Consider the following 24056-nt stretch of genomic DNA (forward strand, 5'->3'; position numbering starts at 1 on the left):
CCAGCACAGACTAGGTGGCTGCACACAATTGCCATCCTGTCTGAAGGGCCACACCGTGAACTATCAGTGGTTGTCCCACACACAACCCCAGAAAAATATCAGATCAGCATAAGGAGTTATGAATCCTGTGGGCTGATTTAATATATAAAACTCCCCTCCTTGAACCTGCAGCCGAATCCTTTGCAGAGTGTCTAGTTTGTGTGTGGGGGGGTGGGGGGGATTGCATAGCAGTTGATCCCAGGGGTATGGAATTATAAAAAAAAATAGCTTTATGTCCAAGGCATGCATTTTCTCATAAATCTACTGGTCCTTTTATAACAATCAGCTTGTCTCATTTGATGATGCAGTGAGATGACAAATATGCCAGCGTTCTTATATTGGATCTCTGAGACCATCCTCTCTGGTTATGCCAGGGTTCATAATATATCAAGGTTTTAATTATAGAAAGGCACTAATTGTAACACATTTTTAATCTTGCTGACCATAACATTGTTCTATTTCTGCCAAATATTCAGAGGCTTGTATATGACTGGCCTCCGCTGTATAATGTTTTACTTTTAAACACTTAAATGATTTCACAAAATGTGTTAATACCTAGATAGCATTTGGTGTCCAGTGCCTAGATTGCCAAGTGGGGCTCAGTATTAGCACTCTGTCTGACCTTCTGTACTTGAGCAGATTGTGTAGTTTTTGGGCAAATCACTCATTACACTGTGCCTCACTTTCTTTGTTTGCATATGTTTGAGTATATACCAAGGAGCACTAAATCAGTAACTCCTTTACCCTTTCAGCTAAATGAACGGTGCAAGGCTTTGTCAGAGCCAATATGTTAAGGGCCTCAGTCCTCCAGCTATTTACACATGTAAGCATGGCAACCAAAGTCAAAAGCTGGTTTTGCACTCAAAGTTTTACAAAGATCACGAGGGCTAAAAGCAGTTGAAAAGTGGAATTCCCTGTGCGTTTGTGCAAATCCACAAACGTACATACAAACGTACATACACATTTAAGGGAGTTCACCAATACATGCATCACCTTGGAAAAGCATGAAAATGCACTCCTGCCAAGGACTAGAAACCGTACTACTTGCAGACCTTTCTTCATGCAAAAACCTGGAGAGTAAGTGCAAATTCACTTAACTTTTTCCCATTTCCTCTCCAAATGGAAGCTTATTTCACTCTTGGAGAAGCTCCATTTCCTACCCTCCATGATATGAGTAAAACGTTTTTCCAGAGTGGGAAACCGAAACAATTAAAAGAGAATTTGCACTTGCTGCTCTGAGAGTTTTCTAGACCTGATTGTTTCCAGCCCTGCTTCTGTAGACCTGTGAATTATTTGTCGTAGATCTGCACCATTGCAGAGTTCCAAAACTTTAAGTGCACTCTTATGACTTTCTGTAAGAATGGAGCTGGTAATTATTATATTTTCACATATTTCACTTAATAGCTTTACACTAATTCTCCATTGTTTGTTTTTTGTTGTTTTTTATTTTTTTGAATGCTGGCACACATCAAACATATTTCATGAATTGAGAAAGTGCATTTAAAGTTGTCCTTTTAAAATTGTACCACAGTTTAGAAAACTGCTTAGAACTTCTTAGAGTGTCATTTTTTTATTTATTAATGTGCGTGTGTGTATATATGTGTGTGTGTATATGTATATGTGTGTGTATATATATATATATATATATATATATGTATATATATATATATATAATTTTTCACATGCTTTACGTGTGGAAGCATGTCTTCCCTTAACAGCATACTATCATCTTTGCCGTAGCAATAGTGCATGATGTAAATTGGCAGTCAAAAGGTTTGTGCTGAAGGGATTTGGGTCTACATGTCCAGTAGAGAAAATAAGCATGTAGTCTTTGACCCCCAAACAATATGGCATGGCCATCTGGCTATAGTAATTCTACACCCATGTGATCTTCTTTAAATTAGTGACTAGTTTTTAAAGAGTCCAACATCCTTGTTGACTTTAAGACCAGGAAAACTGGTGCATTATCCCAGAAGATTTTTAGTCAGAAACTGCAGCAATAGTCTCTTTTTATGACCAGGATCTGGATGCTTGCCTCCAGAGCGAACATTTAATGCTGGCCTTGAAATAGACAAGGCTGGAACCTGATGGGACAGTCCGTATGTAAATGGCAGTGCCTTATGCATGTATGTCCAGACCCCCCCCCCCTTATCCAAAACAGACCCAGACAACCAACCAGCGAACCCATGGTGCTGTGAAACCAAAACAAATGATTGTTGCCATGTGTAAAATTGATGAAGCTACACACCAACCCACCCCACCTTAACCCCAGGTACATCTCACGTGAAAGCAGAGCCTGTTAGAAGATGGTTTGTACTTGTGATGCCTTGGCTTGTTATAGGGCTTCATGCCCTTATCTGGAATTCTTTGACTGGAAAATTTTGTGGATTTAGTGAGGTATAAACGGTGTACATCCTCGCTTTCGGCGTGAGGCAAGAGAAATGTTTGATATTTTCAACGCTGCCTCAGCCTTCTTGTCCACAGAGGTCTTAGATACCAAATACGTTTATTAGCACTGCCCACCAGTTAGTCACATTTGAAAGTATGTGGTACAAAGTGCACCCTGACCAAGGGATAGAGGCGAATCATGAACCTTGGAATTGACAACTGAATTGGATCTTTCTGTTCACTCATTAGGAATTCCTACACAACAGAACACCCAGCGAACATCTTGTCAGGCGGTTATTGAATGTTTGTACATAAGACGGACCACAAGGAGATGGTGGGCTACCTCTTCAGAGTTTCTCCTTGGGTTCCAGTCAATCTCCAGAGGGATTTGTACTCTTATTCATGAATGAAGGCCACCAAGAGGGGAGAGGTCACTGAGCCTGCAGCAATTTGAAGGTGCTGGATAGGAAGTCCTTCCATGATTCACATACATGGGCTTCTCCATAACCTGTAAAGAATCCCAGAAACCTTTTCAACTGGTCCAGAGAGAAATGGGGGACACTTCCAGAAGTGTACTCTCTCTCCTTTTGCAGTTCCTCCATTCTCTTATCCCTGGATGGGAAAGAAGTATGGAGTTTCTTTTCAGAGTGCTTGTCCATCATCTCCGAACACAGTAGCCACAGTACAGCAGATTCAGTGGCTGTATTTTACGAACACCACAAGAACCCTTTAATTTTGGTGGTCACTGGACCTGCTTCACTGAGAGGAATACAGTAATAGCAGTAAGCTCCCAGAGCTGGGACTACCTGCGCCTTGCAGGTAGCCTCTGGGCAGCAGATCCAGCAAGCATGCATCCCAAGCACCATCATCACAGACCTGGGATAGAAACGGCTGTAGCATACCCAGGGGTGCGACCACCAGTCGGAATACCACCCCCAATCCAGGACCTGACATGGAATGGCCGCTGTCTCCACCTGCAGTAGGCTACTTGGAAGAACAAAAAAGGAAGGAGCTGAAGCACAAGCATATGCATCGGTGTCCATGTGCTGTTGACTGAATTGAAGCACTTAGGAGGGGGAAGGAATGAATTGCAAACCCACATGTCTCCTGCACTCCCATATCCTCCAATGAAAAGGGGGCAAGTGTGTGCATCATGAGTCACTACTCCACTACCGCTGTACCCATGGTACACACAGATCGGGGGGGGGGGGGGGGGTGAGCTGTACTTAATGTAAGAAGTCGGAGTGAGGTTCCAGAAATTAAGAGAAAGCAAAGCTTGCGGAGGGGTACCTGTCCTGGTGAGTGTTGGGCTCCTTTTCATTGCATATATCCTGGGACAAAGAGGTGGAGAAAGGTTTATTATTATTTTTTATTTTTTTGTGTAAGTGCCACAGTGATCCACATTTTATATTTATCACTGCTTATCTGTAATATCTATTTATGCTCCGTAACCCACAGATCAGATTATTTTACTGAAATGTACATTTTCCATAAAGCGACATGCCCTACCTAGACAGCATCCATTTCCATGGCTCAAAGATTCAGCTTTCAGACTAGGAACAAGCATTGGGCATACTAGGGTTTTAGTCTGGTTTTGTACTTGCATATTTTATTTTTGATGATGTGCTGATAAAAGCCAGGGCGTGGCAGAGCACTGTACAACTGTGACGTTTAACATTGCATTTGAAATAGACTGCTGAAGTGAGTATCAGTACGTTTTCATCATTATGCTATAGAAATAAATGAAGTAACATACATGAGAGTACATGTAGAAGTTTATTAAAAAAAAAAAAAAAGGGGGGGGGGGTTATAGGCAAAGCACATTTACACAGAAGTGTTTGACAAATCAAGGCTCACTAGTTGCAAAGGCTAAACAGTTTTGACATGGTGGATCCACCCTAGGCAGGAGCTGTGTTTACAAATTTTTATAACTGCAGCCCACTTTTTGGAACAGCAAACTTTTGCGAGCCGCCTACCTTTAATGGACATGAGGCAGGGCAATTTCTTCTTCTCTCTCTTTTTTTTTTTTTTTTTTCTTAAATGTAAGTAAAGCATCTTGTGGTAGCACGTTGTCATTTGGCCACTTGAGTTACACAGACTTAGTTTTACTGATAAAACTATATAGCACACAATTGACCATGTGTGGAAGTGAGTTCTGTGAATATTTATCATTTGTGCATCACTAAGTAAGTACCTTGATTTAATCCTGTTAAAATCTGTTTCCAGCACACGTTGGAATTACAAAACAGTGCTTCAATTTTACTTCTGGGTGCATGTATTGTTAAAAATAACATCCTTCATTGTCACAGAATTCACTTTAAAAACTCCTCTCGCTTTGCAGTCAGCACCAATCCTTGTGTTAAAAGAATAAAGCAGACCGACGTTTACCTCTGCCTTTGAATCCCCTGCAAATGTACAAATTAAACACAGAATTAAAAGGCATCTGTAGTTAGGGCTTGGACTTTGGCAACTCGCCAAAAATCAGCCCCTGACCCACCAGTGGTTCACGACCCACGGATTGGGAAACACTGCCGTAGAACCATTAAAGTCTTTCACATGAGCTTGACTTCTGAATGCTAGTGAGTGGTGATATAAGACTCCCATAAATCCACCCTTTATGTACACTGTATGTGGTTGTACTGTTTAATAAACCACTTCATAGGCATGGGGTGCAATATATAATTGTGGTCACTGGTGCCCCCTTAGTCAGTAAATGGTAACTAGGTTTGCTCTTTGTTGGTAGGGTTTCATGTTATCAGCCATGGGGCTTTTGTTGCGCAAAGAGAGCAGTCTAGGATTAGTAGTGAGTTTTCTCTTTTTGAACCAGTTGAAATAATGAACCTTATTAACAACAGCATATAAAACTCAGAACTGGGTACATAGTATCTTGGTGCCAACTTTCTGGTAGCTATTGACTCAAACCGGCAAAAGAGGAGACTTCCAAAGAAAAATGGTTACCAGGTTACTATGCCCTGTGCCATTCAGGCTGTCACCGGCCTGTGATTTCAATCCTTTTCCACCTTTTGTGGTCCAAACTAATATTCTATTGTGGACGTGGTTTTTAGTTTATGAAGTTTTCTTCAGTAAGGATTGGTTTTCCATTGTTCGCCTACTTTCTTATTAGACCTTTCTTTGTAAAAAAAAAAAAAAAAAAATTATATATTTTTCTTATTTCAGGTGTGGTCACTGCAAGCAATTCGCTCCTGAATATGAAAAAATAGCTCAGACTTTAAAGGCGAATGACCCACCCATTCCTGTGGCAAAAATAGATGCGACAGTGGCAACAGCTGTTGCTGGTCGTTTTGATGTCAGTGGCTATCCAACAATCAAAATTCTGAAAAAAGGGCAGCCTGTCGATTATGAAGGAGCAAGAACAGAAGAAGGTAAGCCAACCCACGCACCCGCACATGTTGCTACACAGTAACCCGACCCAATATAAGAAAACTCACTAACTGCATGTTCTGATAGGTCCTGCCACCAGGTGTTGTCAACCTCATAGGCTAAAGTATGCAAAATAATAATAGCAAGCATACAGTGCAGTAGAAGAAATGATTAGTTAAGTTTGATTTATATTTGAAATTTTCTGCTTTATTTATCCCTAACATTCGTGCCAATTATTGTAATCCCTATTTTTGTTTTAACCAGAATTTCTTTGCATCTAAAATTTCAAATCAACGTGCCAGGATGTTGGTGTCCCTCAGATTTGTGTTTCCCCATGGTCAGCTTCCCTTCCTCCCAATGTCTTGCTTTGCTTCAAAGTACCCCCGTCATTATCTTTGTACCGGTCCTCTCCTGTGTCACTATGCACCAATATAAATATCCTTTTGCTCTCTTCACTCCCTTCCCTGCACCCACTGTAAGGAAATGCCTCCTTGGCATGGTTACCCCCTGACTTTTTGCCTTTTGTTGATGCCAGTTATGATTGAAAGTGTGCTGGGACCTTGCAAGCCAGGCCTCCACACCAGTGTTCTTCGCCTAAAATGTACCTTTGTTCCCACAATTGGCACAGCCCTGGCACACAGATAAGTCCCTTGTGAATGGTACCCCTGGTACCAAGGGCCCTGATGCGAGGGATGGTCTCTACGGGCTGCTGCATGTCTTATGCCACCATGGGGACTCATCACTTGCACACTGCTTCACAGGTTGTGTGTGCTGGTGGGGAGAAAATGACTAAGTCGACATGGCACTCCCCTCACAGTGCCATGCCCACCTCACACTGCCTGTGGCATATGTATGTCACCCCTCTAGCAGGCCTTACAGCCTTAAGGCAGGCTGCACTATACCACAGGCGAGGGCATATGTGCATGAGCACTATGCCCCTACAATGTCTAAGAAAAACCTTGTTCAGGGAGTTTGTCAAACACGAACGCCACAGTTCCATAATGGCTACACTGAAATCTGAGAAGTTTGGTATCAAACTTCTCAGCACAATAAATGCACACTGATGCCAGTGTGGAATGTATTGTAAAATGCACCCAGATGACATCTTAGAGATGCCCCCTGAATACCAGTCCAACGCCTAGTGCTAGGCTGACCAGTTTCTGCCAGCCTGCCACAACCAGATGGTGACCAGATGTGGCCAGGAACAAAGCCTGTACTGGGTGGAGGTGCTTCTCACCTCCCCCTGCAGGAACTAACACCTGGCGGTGAGCCTCAAAGGCTCATGCCTTTTGTTACAGCACCCAGGGCATCCCAGCTAGTGGAGATGTCCGCCCCTCCGGCCACTGCCCCCACTTCTGGTGGCAAGGCTGGAGGAGATAATGAGAAACAAAGAGGAGTCGCCCACCAGTCAGGACAGCCCCTAAGGCTGAGGTGACCCCTGCCTTTAGAAATCTTCCATCTTGAGATTGGAGGATTCCCCCAATAGGATTAGGGATGTGACCCCCCTCCCGTCAGGGAGGAGGCACAAAGAGGGTGTAGCCACCCTCCAGGACAGTAGTTATTGGCTACTGTCCTCCTGACCTAAACACACCCCTAAATCTAGTATTTAGGGGCAACCCAGGAAATCCGATTCCTGCAACCTCCACAAAGGACTGCTGACCTGAAAGCCCTGCAGCGACGACGGAGATGACAACTGACTTGGCCCCCAGTCCTACCAGACTGTCTCCAGACTCAAAGAACCTGCACAGCGACGCACCAGACAGGGACCAGCGACCTCTAAAGCCTCAGGACTGCACTGAACCCGAATGACCAAGAAACTCCAGAGAACAGCTGCACTGTTCAAAAACAGCAACAACTTTGCAACTTTCTAACAACTCTCAAAGTACTCCCTCTTCCTGCCGGAAGCGTAAGACTTCACACTCTGCACCAACGCCCCTGGCTCGAGCTCCAGAGAACCAACACTGCAGAGAGGACTCCCAGGCGACTGCGACCCAGTGAGTAACCTGAGATGACTCCCCTCTGCACCCCCACAGCGACGCATGCAGAGAGGATCCAATGGCTCCCCCTGACCGCGCCTGGAACAAAGAACCAGACGCCTGGACCAAGCACTGCACCCGCAGCCCCCAGGACCTGAAGGAACCGAACTCCAGTGCAGGAGTGACCATCAGGCGACCCACTGCCTAGCCCAGTCGGTGGCTGGCCCGAGAAGCCCCCTGTGCTCTGCCTGCACTGCTAGTGACCCCCCTGGTCCCTCCATTGATTCCTATTGAAAACCCGACGTCTGCTAAGCACACTGCACCTGGCCGCCCCTGTGCCGCTGAGGGTATGTTTTCTGTCCCCCCCCCCCCCCCCCGTGCTCTACAAACCTCCCGCTCCGCCCTCCGAAGTCGCAGGTACTTGTTGGCAGACTGGAAACGGAGCACCCCTGTTCTCCATAGGCGCCTAAGTGCCTTACTTACCTGTAAAAACTAACCAATACTTACCTCCCCCAGGAACTGTTGATTTTTGCAGTGTTCACTTTTAAAATAGCTTATACACAGTTTTAGTTAAAATGGGAATGTTACTGCTCTAATTCAAAGTTCCTTACTTACCAATGTGGAGAACCTTGCATTTTATGTATTTACTTCAAATCTTGTGGTTCTAAAATAAATTAAGAAAATATATTTTTCTATATAAAAACCCATTGGCCTGGAGTAAGTCTTTGAATGTGTGTGTGTGTTCCTCATTTATTGCCTGTGTGTGTGTACAACAAATTCTTAACACTACCTTCTGATAAGCCTACTGCTCGACCACACTACCAGAAAATAGAGCATTAGAATGATCTAATTTTGCCACTATCTTACCTCTAAGGGGAACCCTTGGACTCTATGCACACTATATCTCACTTTGCGATAGTACATACAGAGCCAACTTCCTACACCCACCCTCTTCCATCTTTTTCCATTGCGGGAAACTTTGAGCAAGTGCAGTACTGACCAGCATTCGAAGGAGGAGAGAAGGAGATGATCGATGAGAAAGCAGTGTGTGGTGAGAGCCGTCAGCTGGTCACTCAGACACTTACAGGATGGCAGGAGAGGAAAGAGCAGCCTGAAGGACCTCGTATTGCTTTTCGAACAGTACATCTAATCTTATTAGTAAATATCTAGAATTGTATTGCTAGTTGAACTATGAATAAGACTTAATCTCTTGATTAAGTGTATGACCCAGGCTTTCCCATTAGGGTGCAGGAGAACACAAACACATTATGATTTTGGGGTCATTTCTGTTTTGCCCACAGGCAGGATCATTCCTTATTGCTGTGTTTGCGGTCCTGTTTATCAGAACTATCTTTCAGATAAATGCCTAGCTGCTGAGATGTCCAAGATGTTGTTTTGATAGATTTTAAGTAGAAGCCAGAGGTTAGGTAGGTGATGTAGGTGCTGCAGTGGAAATGATTAAGGAAGAGTGTATGACCAAAGGGTATCTTAAATGCACACTGTAGGAGTTTTTGCAGTTAACCCCTGTCTCAAATTTAGCTTATCAAATCCTGTTACAATGATGCAAAAAAAGTAGAAGGGAGTGGTATTACAAGAACTTTAGGTGGTGCTGTCTAAGTGGTAAATCAAGAGGAAGAAGAGATGTTGATTGAATGTGATGGGTGGAAAACTGGTTATGTTGAATATTTTTGTATGTTTCTTATTGTTTTCTCACAAAAAGATCATTCATGTTGTTCATGTTTCTAATGGAATTAGATCTCGGCTTCCCACATGATTAGAAGAGCCAGGCAAATACATTTTCAGAAGGGTACTTCAGATTTCAGTATAGTTGCTCCTTTTTAAAAACTAGATGGAGTAAAATAAAATACTGACCATATTTCTGATCAACAATATATTTTGTGCATTTCATTTGCCACCCTGTTGTTCATGCAAAAGTCCCTTTGTCCTAATGGAGGTGCTTTCTGGCAAGAATGGGCATTTTAGGAGGTTGTTGTGTTAACTCATAGTGCCTTGACAGTGAACTAAAGATCTGTCCTTGCTCTGGGATTGTTAAAGAGAAGGGTTAAGGAGACTTCGTTATTTGGTTTCTCATAAACAATTCATTCCAGAATTTGATGGGATGGCAGGAGGGCAGGCTCCTTTGTGTAACTGACACTGTGCTTGCACCTGACCTGTTCTAGCAGACGTACCTGGAGCATGGCTGGTGATCAGGATGGTTGTGGGACACTTTTGGCTCCCGCAAGCTACAGTATATAAACTATGTAGATCAAGACAGTTGACACAGTATGTCATGCATTATAAAAAGAGTCTCTTGAGAAACACTTTTGGCGCGCTTCCAAGTAGGAACTGTGTACAGAAATGCATTATTTATCTTGATTTACAGAATTATTCTAGTAATTTTACTAGCATACATTTAGTTTTCTAGTTTTGAAAGGGAGCATTACAGGTGGGTTTGTGACTGTGCTAAGTGAAGTAAAGACCACTAGGCTGTGTTTGTGGTATTGCACATCTTTTTCAGGTAATTTCCCACCCTAACACCCAAATGTAAGAATATTCTTAGTAAGAAAATTAAAACCCTATTAGTTCGTATTCCTGAATGAAGATGAGGTCTAACAAGTCTTGATGGGTAAATCCTGTGAAGTTGAAATCCTCCATAAAAGCTTAGATTTCTAGGAGAACCCCTTTTGAATCCCTAAAGTATTAAATCTCCTTTAATCGAGGAATAAACCTATGTACTTACTGGGTCAGATGACTCAAAACTAGTTGGTATTATAACCCCAGTGCTGTTTTGAAGAGCATGTCGTCATATCACAAATAGTTGACTTGGTGACGAGATAAAACTGTAAAACGTTTGTGGGATTCAGGAAGGCTAATGTGCCAAATTATCCAGGTGAGCATGAATGGTCAATTTAGATGTTCTCCCTAAATAGTCTTCCATGTCCTGCTTATTAGTTCACTTTGTTATTCTTTTTTAATTTAGAAGCCTGCGACATTGAGCAAATTTGTTGCTCAAAATAAACATCTGTTTCTTCCAACTAAGTATCCAGAAATCTCATGCCCAATTTACACTCCCTTTTGAGGTCATCACTATGACCTAATGACAAACTGTTGGCAGCAATGAAACAAGCTCTGAAGCTTACGGGGATCTTCTGCCTTAAAAATACAAAATGAAAGGACTGTCTTGTAGGATCTCTTGTCAGGTGGGAAACTTTGGAAGAGCAGCACTCTAGCTCACCAGCAACAGCCTATTTTGTTGGCTGAAACACACATTTGGTCAAAATCCTTTAGAATTGGATTAATGTATTGCACGGATACTTGCATGATTTTCAAGCTAACTGTGTAAATTAATTCAATTTATTTGTAAATTTGTCTTATGTTGGTATTGCAGATTCCCGCACACATCCAGGTGTGCCGGATATGTTTTAGATATCGGTTTGAGTAGTACTATGAGCTGAGCCACATCATGGCATATACTCACAGTACTACTTAGTACAGTAGCACCCAAGCCAATGTAATAAGCAAAAGGACACGTCACACAGGCGTTCGAACAGTGTAAAGATAAGGGGTGCCAGTAGAGCCTGTTAAACAAGACCTTTGCAACTAAAGTCCATGCCCACCATAGAAGTGGGGGAAGAGAGGGTTGGCTCTAGAGAGCAGCCTTTATGTCCTGTATCTCTACTATACAACCATACTTTAGTGTTTTAATGATCACTTCTTTAAGCACTAGATTACTTATTCCTCTTCTGCTTTCATCTTCAGACTTTAAGACGTTTTTTGAGCAGGATGTGCAGTTTGATTAAAGACCAAGCACACATGGCATGCATTTTGATTGGATTTGAACCACACCACTAGCATAACATAATAAATGCAATTTCTCCCAAAGTTTTCTTCTCTTGGCCAAAATCCATTCGTCCCCACAGTTAGGTTTGCTGCACTGTGTGCCTGTAACTTCATGTTGATGCTGGCCTGTCACTGACATTAAATATTCTTCCTCCATCCTCTAAAGCAGTGATTTTTGGTCATTACATGGACAGTATATATGCTTACAAAAGGTTACAATATAGACCCTATTCATGCCCATGGTTAAACAGCAGCACTCCAAAGGATAGTTCCACAATAGATGAAAAGTTTCAGAATCTTGGTTCTACTCACTGTACTACTCCCCAATGTTTTGCCATAATTATGTACCAGGTGTTCTATTATTGATTTCATGTTTAGCTATTACTGTCAAAAGTGTGTTGCTATTTGGTGCATTGGCAAGGTAGTTAAGGTACTGTGAAACACAAGTTCAAAAGTGTTTTCATTCATTGTACATTTAATCTGTGAGCCTTGAAACGCATTAACACATGACTGCAGCCTTTGTAACTAAATTGACCCTTTTTGGCCTAACTTCTCTAACGTAAGTTGGCCTTAAGGAGAAGAAGGAAGAATGTTCCTTTCTTATCCTGCAAAACTTGTTGGTCTCTTTAGACAATTAACCAATCCCTCTTGTTTCACCTATGAAGGTGTTCATCTAGCACATAATTCTCACCATTGTGTTAAAGTGAGAACATAACCATTATGAGTCCTTATGGATATCTGTGATTTCTGCTAAATCCAATTTTGGTGGCCATTTTAAATGTCTTTCAGCGATTGTTGCAAAAGTTAAAGAGGTGTCTCATCCAGACTGGACCCCGCCACCGGAAGTTACAATGGTATTGACAAAGGACAACTTTGATGAAGTCGTAAACGATGCTGACATTATTTTAGTGGAGTTCTACGCCCCATGGTAAAAACAGTTTTTACTTTTTAGATTGTATTAGTCCATGTAAGTTTGTAATCTTATTAGTCTTGTCTTATTTTCTTGTTGCTGTATTGTATTTTAAACCTAGAATGGTATATTTGCGTGGAAATAGATGCAATTTTGACTGAAAGTGCACTAGGTTCCTATTGCTCGAATGCGGATTTACCTTGCAGAAATGAAAGACGAGGCGTTTGGCAAAACCGGAACAGTAGGTTTAATTAAACGCAGCTGCTCGGAGAGAGCAGTGCAGAGTCAGGGTCTGATGACTGACTCTCAATGTTGCAGAATTCTGAGCGCCCTTACATACAATTCTTGAAGGGTTATAAAACAGTTCTACAAATTTTTTGCAGAAAGGAATCCTGATCTAGTCAGTCGTAAAAATGACCATCTGATTAAAGTGCTCAGGTGGGTCTCGACCTTGCTTGGAGAAAATGCAGGCCAGTAGGTAACTTCCAGATGTCCTGCATGAGGAGCGCATGATCTCTGGGGGAGAAGGGGTTTTGGTATTGATTGGCTGAGTGTTCCTAACTGCATGCGCCATTTAACTTTTTTGGTGTTTTGGGTACGCTCACCACTCTGACCAAATGTTTTTCGTTGGGGGCCAATCTCCTACGACTATTGTGGTGTGGCTGCCTATGAGGTACCGTTCTCGGTTTTTCCTGTTTGAGCGTTTATCTACGGGCTACGTGTCACCTCGCCTGTGATCTGTCAGTCAGATCACAGGGCTTGCCTGACCACGTATTTCTGACTCTGGGTTGATGAGGATGTCACATCGAGTGAAATCGGCAATAGTAATCTGAGTTTGTTATCTGCACACATCATGACGTACATTGGCATCATTTTTATCCCTATCAACATTCTTGCTAACCAGGTCCACAGTGGCAGATCTTTGATTAAAACTGCAGTTGTTCCCCCAATTGGCAATACCTTTTGCCCCTTTAAGTCCCTAGTAAATGGTACACCTAGTACTTACGACATGGGTACCAAAGAGGGTACCCAAGGGCTGCAGCATGAATTGTGCCACACTCCGGGACCCCTCAGCTAGCACATGCATAATGCCATTGCAGGCTGTGTGTCTTGGTGCAGCTAAAAGTGAAAACACAACATGGCACACAGCGTTTGTTCCCTGTCCCCTAAAACTGTGTGCAATATATGTCATCACTACTTCAGGCTTTACGGCCCTAATGCAGGGTGCGTTCTATTACATTTGAGGGCATATCTGCAAGAACAGATATGCCCCTGCTCTGTCTTTGTCAATTTTCAGGCCGTGTGAGTGGACAGTGAAGCCATTTTAAGTACACGTGCTGGACACTGGTCAATACGAGTTCCCCAGCGATATGATGGTTTCTCTGAAAGTAGGGATGTTTGGTATCAAACATCTCGTATTAATAAACCCTCACTGATGCCAGTGATGCATTTATTAAGATGTGCACCTTCATATTAGAGGTGCCCCCTATAAACCTACCAACTACTAGTGTGGGGGTCGGACTAGTCCTAGCCAGCCTGCCACCACCAGACAAGTTTCTGGCCCCCTAGGATGAGAGCCTTTGGTCTCAGGTGGTCAGAAACGAAGCCTGCTCTGGTCAAGGTGTTTACACAACCTACCCAACAGTATGACTGGCGAATCTGCATTCTAAGGCAGGGGCTTCAAAGTAGCCCTCGCCAGTAGCATGCAGAGCTGTCTTCACTTAAAGGAGATGCCACCAGGGCAGGCAGGATATTTAATAGAGAGGTGTGTCCACCCCTCGGGCCAGTCCCGCTCCTTAGATGAGCTGCGTGATGTGAACACCACATTTATAAATCTACCATGTTGGTGTTGGCAGAAGTAGGAACTCTGGGACAGGGTTATCCCCACTTCCCACAGGAAGTGGTTGTAGGAAAGTACCCCTTTTGGCATGGTTACCCCCAACCTTGTTCCTGATATTGATGCGGACTTCTTGACTGTGTGTGCGAAGATCCTGGTAACCAGGCCCCAGCACCAGTGTTCTTTCCCTAAACTGTACCATTGTTTCCACATTTGGCACACCTCTAGCACACAGCTAAGTCCCTTGTAAAAGGTAGCAGTGGTACCAAGGGCTCTGTGGCCAGGGAGTGTCCCTAAGGGCCACAGTATGTATTATGCCACCGTAAGGGACCCCTCAAACACATGCACACTGCCATTGCAGCTTGTGTATACTGGTGGGGAGAAAAAAAGCAAGGTCGACATGCCATCCCCCTTCTAGGTGCCATGCCTACCAAACACTGGCATATGTAAGTCACCCCTCTAGCAGGCCTTACAGCCCCAAGGCAGAGTGCACTCTACCAAAGGTGAGGGCATAGCTGCATGAGCAATATTCCTCTTCAGTGTCGGTCCATTCTTAGACATTGTAAGTGCAGTGTGGCCATTTTAAGTACATGGGCTGGGAGTTTACCATTATTCACTCCACAGCTCCATGATGGCTTCTCTGAAGACTGGGAATCAAATATCTCAACACAATAAACCAACACTGATGCCAGTGATGGAGTTATTGTAAAAAAAAGCACACAGAGGGCATCTTAGACCTGCTAGTGTAGGTCTGACCAGTCTGCCACTAACAAACAAGTTTGACCCCATGGGGTGAAAGCCTTTGTGCTCTCTGTGGTCAGAAACAATGCCTACTCTTGATAGGGGTGCTTTACACCGCCCCCCTTCAGGAACTGCAACATTTGATGCAGAGTCCCAAAGGCTCAGGCCTCTTGTTAGTGACCCAGGGCACTCCAGCTAAAATTAGGCAAAACAAGGAAGAGTGATCACTTCAGCTGGGACCACCTCTAGGGTGTCCAGAGCTGAAGTGGCCCTCTCCTTGCAGAATCCTTCATCTTGCTTGGGAGGAGTGTCCAATAGGGATAGGAATGTGCCCCCTTCCCAAAAGGAGTGGGCACCATAAGGGTGTAGCCACCCTCCGGGACAGAAGCCATAGGCTACTGCCCTCCGACCTCTGTAATGCCCCTAAATCTAGTATTTAGGGGCACCCCTAAACCTTGCTGTTCAGATTCCTGGTGACCTCAAGAAGGACTGAAGTTCTGACCCCAGCAGTGACGACTTCCCACAACTGACGTGGCCCCAGTCCTACCGGCCTGTCTGCAGCTTCAAGACTCCTGAACAAAAAGGTGACTCGTCCTGCAGGACCAGCAACCTCTACAAACCCCCAGAGGACTGCCTGCCCAGCAGAGGACCAAAAACTCCCAAGGGCAGTGGCCACAAAAAGGATTCCAGAACCACCTAGGATCCCTGCCCACTCTGCACCAGACGCCCACAGCCCGTGTCCTGGTGGCCCACTGGTCCAGAGAAGGTTGCCAGGTGATTCTGACCTAGAGCCCACCCTGGGTTGACACCCCCCCCCCTACCCCCCACCCGCCCAACAAGAATCCTGCAGCCTGAATCCAGTGACCCGTGACCCCCCCCCCCCCCCCCCCCCCCCCCTTGACTGCGACTGGATCTGATGAAGATTCCTGGCACCCAAAAGTGTACCAGCAACACCATGGCTTTGGGGAATCCGACCAATGGTCCAGCAGGCACCTCTCCCACTGGTCCAGCCTTTGGGTTTCCGCAACCGACCCACTGGACCCAGCCTGCAGCATCTTTGTGACCCCCGGGTTTCCCCACTGAAAAGCATTGGGCTCCCTATGCTGTGTTTGCACCCTGCCCCCGGCCACTCCGTGCAGCTAAGAGTGTGTTTGGTGCTGACATGTGGCCCCCGACACTCTTCTAGACCCCCAGGTCTGTGCCCTAAAGTCACGGGTACTTACCTGCAACCTATTTCTTTCAGAGTGCCCCAGTCCTCGTAGGATTCCATTGAAAGATCTTTAGGACTGTGGAATCCCACACAGCATCTAGACAGACTCCAATTAAAAGCATTATTATTGAATCTCAGAAGTTTCAGCCAGATTGATAGGACTATTAGGAGTAATTGAGAATATCGCTGTAAATACCTGTAAGCATGGTTGGAGGAACAGTTCGGTTTATGGGTGAATAAATGCAGGACAGACAATAGTTAATACTGTGTTGCTGATTTACAAGGGAATGAAGAGCAGAAAGTCATGGAGAAATAAGGGAGCTATGAAACCTAGTGCCAAAGCTGGGAAAACAGCTCCCTGAGGTGGAAAATTTGTGCTTGATCATGGAACAAGATTCAGGAAACTCCCATGCGACCATGGTTCAATTTGTCGTGGGCAAGAAGGGAGAAAGTGACCCAAATAGCCTTCAGATGTTGGGAATCAGTGGAATTTTATATAGGCTTGCTGAGGTCCGAAATGGAAAACGGAGCTTAGTTGCCCCACTCATCTGATGTAGACCTGAGACTACTGATAACTGCACTGAAGTAGCATTATCAGGCTATTATCCAACATCTGACAGGCCTTTGTAGAACATTGGGGGGGGGGGGGGGGGGGGGGGGGGGGGGGGCAAAAATGACTGTTCCTCTGTCTCCCATATTAATTATATTATTATATGAACTAAGGGCTGGAGTGAAAAACAAGAAAATAACCATTGAGAGGAATTAAAAAAATAAAACTACATTTTATTTTTGAGTAACAAACCAAAGGGATTACTTGCCTGTTTGCACTTCTTAACTGATAGGCATCTGCTTTATTGTTGCTCCTTACCTTATGAATACTCGTATTCGAAACTGTAGAGCTCCGTGGTGTTACCTTTTGGTATGTATGCTGCATTTGGAGTGACTATAAAAGTATATTGCAAAAAGATGAACCTTTTATACTTGCCTTCACAACACCATCTCCTGAGATCTGTTATTGCAGAGTTAAAATAAGCATGTCATGCCTGTTAAGTGTACCAGATACATTGGTCGACAAGCAGCACTGCAAAGTTGCCAGTCTTCGGATGGATACTCCATACTGCAGATTCCTCACATTAGAATATCCCCCAGGTGCCAGAAGGTGCTGAGGTGCTTTTTGAAGCAGTGCTCAGTTGTGTCGATCGCAAGCGCAGGGCAGCCTCACCTAATTCTGTACAGCCTCAGGAATTAGAGGCGCTGCAACTAAGCGCCACTGATGTGCGATTAAATTCGCCCCTTCTTACATGGATCTGAAGCAGAGGTCTAATTGTGTTCCTTTGACGATTCCTAAAAACTTTTGAAGAGTGGTATGAAATGGTGTCCCTGCAGAATAATACAGAATTCAAGCTATTATGCAAAGGCAGGAAACCAGTGACATTCACAGGCCTTTGGTGCCTGGGCTCCAGACGCAAGTTGTCATGAAGTCGCAGTTTTCACATGGGTCCTGCTTCAAGACATGTGGCCTTTCCTGTGACTGCTTCACTTCCTTCAGGTAACTCGAAGTCCTGGTACAAGGTTAAGAAACTGAAGCTGGATTGGATCACTCCTGCCACTCGGATTCCAAAGAGAAGGCGCAAGGGTGTCAAGATTTTAAGTCTCACTCCATTGGGTTACAGGCCCAAGCAACCAATTCCTTAGTTGGGCTTGACGCCATCTTAGGCCTTCTTTGACCTCATAGCAGATTACAGCATACAAATAGGCCATGCTGTTAATCGTTTGGTGTGCTTTTGACACCCTCTGGTGCACTTTCGAGCCCCAGGTAACTGCAGGGGCCTCTGCACCATTTCCCCCCCAACCCCCCCCCCCCTCCCCCTGTGGAACAAGTTACTGTGGCTTAACTCTGGCCCCAACATCCACTCTGGGCTCCAATGCTGGTACCAACCCCATCTATGCTGTTTGATCTGATGTCCTTGTCCAAACTTTAAAGGGCTTCAGCCTGAGCTCAATGCCTCGCTATAATATTTCAGAAGCATAACCAGTTGTCATGCAGGCTAACTGTAACAGTGTCTCTACAGGGTCAAAACAATCAGAATAAGCTTCATTTTATTTTTGGTTCTGCCACTGATCCTGTGCCAGAACCCAGTGCACTTAGGATAGTGGTGATGGTTATGGGCATGTCTTGCTTCTTGCCACTAAAGGGCTTGATACCTGACCTGACACAGACCTCAGCTCTCCACATGGGCCACCAACAGAAGAAAACTCCTCTTTCTCAGTAGTGGTTGAGAGGGAAGCCAAAGTAATAGAATTACAGCTGCCCTTCAATGAGATTAAGACAAATATTTTAACAGAAATGTAGCTTCTTTTTAATTGCACCTTCACTGATAACTTGATGGGTACTATGGCAAAGTTATGTTCTTGGCCAACTCCTAAGTCTGACGGGCCATCAAAAGTTTACCTGCAGTTCCAGAGGAACTTTATGGCCTCTTAGGCTTAGTCGATCCATGTTTGGCAGGACGAGTACATTATGTAGTCTGCACAGGCTTGGATATGTTGGATTATATTGGAAGGGCAGTCAGTACCTGTGCTGTGCTTCACTGACATGCTTGGATGTGCTCAATCCGATTCTCTGGTTATGTTCAGTATTGCTAATGGGTATTCCCTTTGATGTGTCTTGCCACTTTGGCGACAAGCCAGACTCTGCTCTGGAGCACTTTCAGACCACAAAGCTGCAGCACTTTCTTTAGTGCTGTTGACCCCTGCAAAGCAATTCTCCCTCAAGTTCTGAATGTGGTGGGGGGTAGGGTCTGCAAGGGTGCTGCTATATAGGCTACAGCACCTTTCCCAGGCACAGGCAGGGATGCAGCAAGCAGGCAAGACTTTTTTGGGTACATGTGAAATGAGCAGACGACGCACTGGTCAGCAATGACACCGGTCCTCCTATTTACTCTTCCCTTGCTACATTGGCTAGCAAACCTCTTTAGTTAGTCCTCAGCAGCTCATGCACCAGCCAGTAGGGGGCAGGATTCAACAAGTTCTCAAGTTTGGTAATCCATCATGCCTGACAAATTGGTGTTTGCAGGTTGTTCAAAATGCTGTCTCATTACCTTTTTATCTCCTCCCTACCAATATTCCTCCAGCACTAGAATGAATTTTGGAAGCACATCTGTCCATGCTGCTGCAGGACTTATGCCGGTTGCTCTCCAACAGAGCCATGGATACCAATTTAGAGAAAAGCAGGCATTGTTACTTGTGCTATTTCCTATCTCAAAAAAGCTCCGGCTTCAGGCCAACATCAGACCTCTGAAGCCTAAATGCCTTCTTGCGGAGGGACTCACTTGAAAGATCCTTTCTGCACTTGATCTGGGTGACTGGATGATGTCTTTAGACTTGTAGGGCACATAAAGATGGCGATGGTCACTGCCTGTCTTCGTAGGGCAGGAGTTCTGTATTCACTTCTCTCTATGAATAGCTGCTGATGGGCTTGCCACAATACTTTGTGGACCACCTTTGAATGACAGCATAACATCTAACATTGTTGGGACATTACTGTAAATGAGCTCCTGATTCACAGAGGTTTCTAGTCATTGCAGTGATCCTCAAAACATTCAAGGCTTTTCATCCACAGCAATGAGTCTAAGACATTCCGGCTTTGATCCCAGTTTTTCAGGCTTGATCGTGGATCCTGTTCAGGATGGCTCTGAGGCTTCTTGGTCTCTTACCCTTGTGCATCTTCTTTGTCAACTACAACAGTAAGCACATTATAGTTCTAGAGTGAAACCTAAAGTCTCACTGGGCCCAGCATCAATGCTGCATTTCTGATACTATACACATCTTGGAGGAGAGTGCCCACTACTTTCAGTGGTGGCTGACTGATCAGTCTCTCCTGTGGATGGTCATCAACTCCCCTGCCCACCTCCACATCCCCATGTAAAAAAAAAAAAACACACAACACGCCGCTACCACCACCACCACCACCACCACCACCGTTGCCTGGGAGGGGAAGTTCTATTCATCTGGTTCTGACTGCTTTCATGCTGTCCTTCAGAAGCAGGCTGGCGCAGATTCGCACAGACAACACTAGTGCCATACGCCACTAACACAGGCAGGACTGAGTGGGATCCTGGGTCTTGTTACGAGAACCTCTGCAACTCTGGAGATGGTTTGAGCGCCAGAACATCTGCCTAGTTGGCAACCACCTGACCGAATCCATGAATGCTAGAGCGGACAAACAAAGCAGACGTGATCTGCCAGATAATAAGTGGCATCTACATCCGGAGGTGTATGGTGTTTTTTTATTTATTTTTTTTTTATTTTTTAAATTAAACACAGGCGTTCAGTAGTTGTTACATATGTTCGCACATCTCATCTAGCTAAGTAAGTATAAATTTACAGAGGCGTTCATCACAAGTAGAAATTGCAATATGTATTCAAGGGAGTTCCAAACCGCTCCCAAATACCTTGCTACATGTTGTTGTCTAATTTGTTTGCACAAGACAAAGATAAAATATTCTGACAGACACTGGAGAACTCAGACTTTTAATTCATAGTGTTGAACAAAATAGTCCATGAGTATATATGGTTTCTTTATTTTCACCGCCCCTAGATGTTGTCAATTCTTGTTTGGACAATAGCTCCACCACTTCATATCCAATGCCATATTGCCGATGCATGCTATCTGAGTGAACACTATTTGCACCTCAGTTTCCCAGAACAGTAACAAGTGTGGAAAAGATTTATGTACAAAATAGTCAGAACAATCTCCATCCTTCAAGTGGAAAAAAAGCATGCAATAATAAGAAACTGAGGGTATATCAAATCAAAGTTTTTAAAGCACAGTTACCCTTGAAGGTCTCAAGTAGCTTAGCGTGTTTGTCTTTTCAACTTCTGTTGAAGAGCCAGGTTTTCAGATCCTTCCTGAACTGATGCCCTAATGGTGACTGACTGAGGTGCAGGGGCATGGCGTTCTAGCTCTTTGCTTCGCATAATGCAAAGGATCTTCCACCAGCCGTAGTCTTCCATATGTGGGGTACAGTGACTAGTGCTTGTTGAGCGGAGAGGTCTGGTGGTGGAGTAGAAGGTGATGCAGTTGTTGAGGGAGTGTCATAAGTCATGGAGGGCCTTGTATACGTGTATGAGGAGTTTGAAGTTATTCCTTTTCTCAATATGAAGCCAGTGGAGGTCTCTTAGGTGATTTGAGATGTGTTTGTGGCGGTAATCTCCAGGATAAGTCTAGTTTTGGATGTGCTGTAGTTTCTTCAGGTTCTTCTGGGTGGTGCTGGCATAGAGGGTGTTGCCATAGTCGAGTCTGCTCGTAACCAGGGTGTGGGTTACAGTTCTGCAGCAGTCCTTTGGGATCCATTTGTAGATCTTCCGGAGCAGTCTAGTGTGAAAACAGGAAGATGAGACTTGGTAAACTTGGTGGGTCATGGTGAACAATGAGTCCAGGATGAAGCTAAGGTTCTGTGTGTGGTCTGTAGCGGTAGGCGGTGCCCGAGGGTGGATGGCCACCTGGAGTTGTTCCAGGCTGATGTGGAGGGTCCTAGGATGAGGAGCTTGGTCTTGTCAGAGTTTAGCTTGAGGCAGCTATCATTCATCCTGGTGGAGAATGCTTCCATCCCGTTGTGGAAATTCTTCTTGGCAGTTGTGGGGTTTTCAGTCCGATGATCAGCTGGGTGTCGTCGGCGTAGAAGACTGTGTTCAGCCCGTGGTTCCTGATGATGTATGCGAGCGGGCTATGTAGATGTTGAAGAGTGTGGGTCTCAGGGAGGAGCCCTGTGGAACTCTGCAGCTGATCTCCGTAGGTTCTGACAGGTAAGGCAGGAGTCTGACTCTCTAGGTTCTGCCAGACAGGAAGGAACGTATCCATTGTAGGTCCTTTATGCGCATGCTGGCTGTGTGGAGTACGGAGCAGAGGGTGAGGTGTGAAACTGTCGAAGCTGGCCGATGGGTCCAGTAGGATGAGGGCTGCTGTATGGCTGCAGTCAAGGAGTGAGTGGATGTTCTCTATGGCAACGAGGAGGGCGTTCTCCGTGCTGTGGTTGCTTCTGCAACCTGAGTTGGAGATGTCCAGGATGTTGTTCTCGATGTGCTTATGGAGCTGAGTGTTGGCCTTTTCGATGACCTTGGCAGGGAAAGGCAACAGAGATGGGGGCGGTAATTCTTGATGGCCAGAGGGTCGACCGTGTGTTTCTTCAAGAGTGGGCAGAGCTAGGCATGCTTTCAGTCCTCTGGGAAGGTGGCTGTATCTATGGTGCAGTTGAGGTTCTGGTGGAGGTCTGGTGTGATAGTGGTGTTGGCTTTGTTGAAAAATATGGCGAGGACAGTGGTCCGTAAGGACTCCAGAATGGATGCTGCTCATGGTGGTGTGGGTCTCGTCCGTGGCGAGGGAGGTCCAGCTGTGCAGGATCTGTTACGGTCTGAGGGGTCTGTGCTAGGGGGTTGTAGGAGAGGCTTAGAGGGCCTTGGAGTCCAAAACAGCAGCATGCAGATATTTACCCGAACATCCAATCGAGAAACCCTAGATAATGCTTTCAAAACTCCTATCTTATGTAGCATCCATATTTTAAATTAACAAATAAATAAGTACCTCTGGGAAAGTGTGCCCTCAAACATGAAAGACACCTATGAGCAAGTCCCAGCAAAAAACGGAAACCACAAAAAGTACTTGTGAGTTAAGTCTGCAGTTTCAAATATAGACTATTAGTATCAATTAAGAATTACAAAAAACGAATACTATTACCAACACATCACCCTCATCCATGCCAGTCTAAACCAACTGTAAACCAATTTTCATACTGAAGAAGTCTCATCTTGTTACCTTAATCTATATGTATATATCTGTGCAAAGCCAAAAATAGATCCATGTGAATTGCTAGGATCTTTTAGTAAAGTATTCATGTACTATTCTATATCACTGCATCCAAGCGTCTAGCCACTGCCAGCCATAAGTTGTAATACAAGCCAAAGCTAAAAGTTAGTGAAAAAGTCAAATCCAGTTCAAAAGCTGGTGGAATACCGAGCTTTCACTCGTATTATTCACTGATCTTCAAAATTGTTACATCCTGCTCCTGTTCAGCGAAAAAGTATGGTGCTATGTCTGTGTGAAACGTTAAACGCATTGTCTGAAAAATGTCTACATTGTATGCTTCCTAAGAAACACCTCCATCTACAAATGGCATGTGTCCTTTGTTTGAACCAATGTGAGTAAATCTCCTTAAAAAAAAAAACGACTGGCTAGTCCATAAAATCGTGAGCCAAAACGGATGTGGACATAACCGTATTAGAGGGTATTTATATATAGTCAAACCAATGTTGAAGGTGTAATAGGAACATGAGTAGTTAATAATTCAGACTCTTGAAAGTAATGAAACCGGATAGTGCCGCATACAATAGTAAATATCCTACAGGACTCACAAACGTGTAAAATGTAGGATAGTAGAGAGGGATAGTATAGCAAACTATACAGGAAGAAGTATTAATGGCTGTATAAATACTGAATGTCCGGATGTATGGAAAATGTCAGTGGGCCTACAAAAATATAAATTGAGTGAAATAACATCCAACAAAAATATCAAAAATGGAGAACATTTTAAAGTTAACTTTTTTTTTTTTGTTTTTTGTTTTGTTGGTTGACAATCCTGGACTGGAAATGAGAACTTGTAAATAATCGTGTTCTAAAAGTGAACGTATTGGTGCTCAATCTGTCAGAAATGCATTTATTTCTCTATCTGGAATCAA

At 44.3% G+C, this 24056-nt stretch overlaps 1 protein-coding gene across 2 annotated transcripts in view; it reads left to right on the forward strand.

Moving 5' to 3' along the window:
* PDIA4 (protein disulfide isomerase family A member 4) overlaps positions 1 to 24056 on the forward strand; it is a 112304-nt gene that overhangs the window by 26000 nt on the left and 62248 nt on the right. For both annotated transcript variants that reach the window (XM_069216236.1, XM_069216244.1), the window contains exons 3-4: positions 5605 to 5810; positions 12414 to 12552. In XM_069216236.1, the coding sequence (XP_069072337.1) occupies positions 5605 to 5810; positions 12414 to 12552 (345 nt within the window). The remainder of the gene's footprint in view (positions 1 to 5604; positions 5811 to 12413; positions 12553 to 24056) is intronic.

Source organism: Pleurodeles waltl, chromosome 2_1 (genome assembly GCF_031143425.1).
Source record: "Pleurodeles waltl isolate 20211129_DDA chromosome 2_1, aPleWal1.hap1.20221129, whole genome shotgun sequence".
NCBI classification, from domain to species: domain Eukaryota; kingdom Metazoa; phylum Chordata; class Amphibia; order Caudata; family Salamandridae; genus Pleurodeles; species Pleurodeles waltl.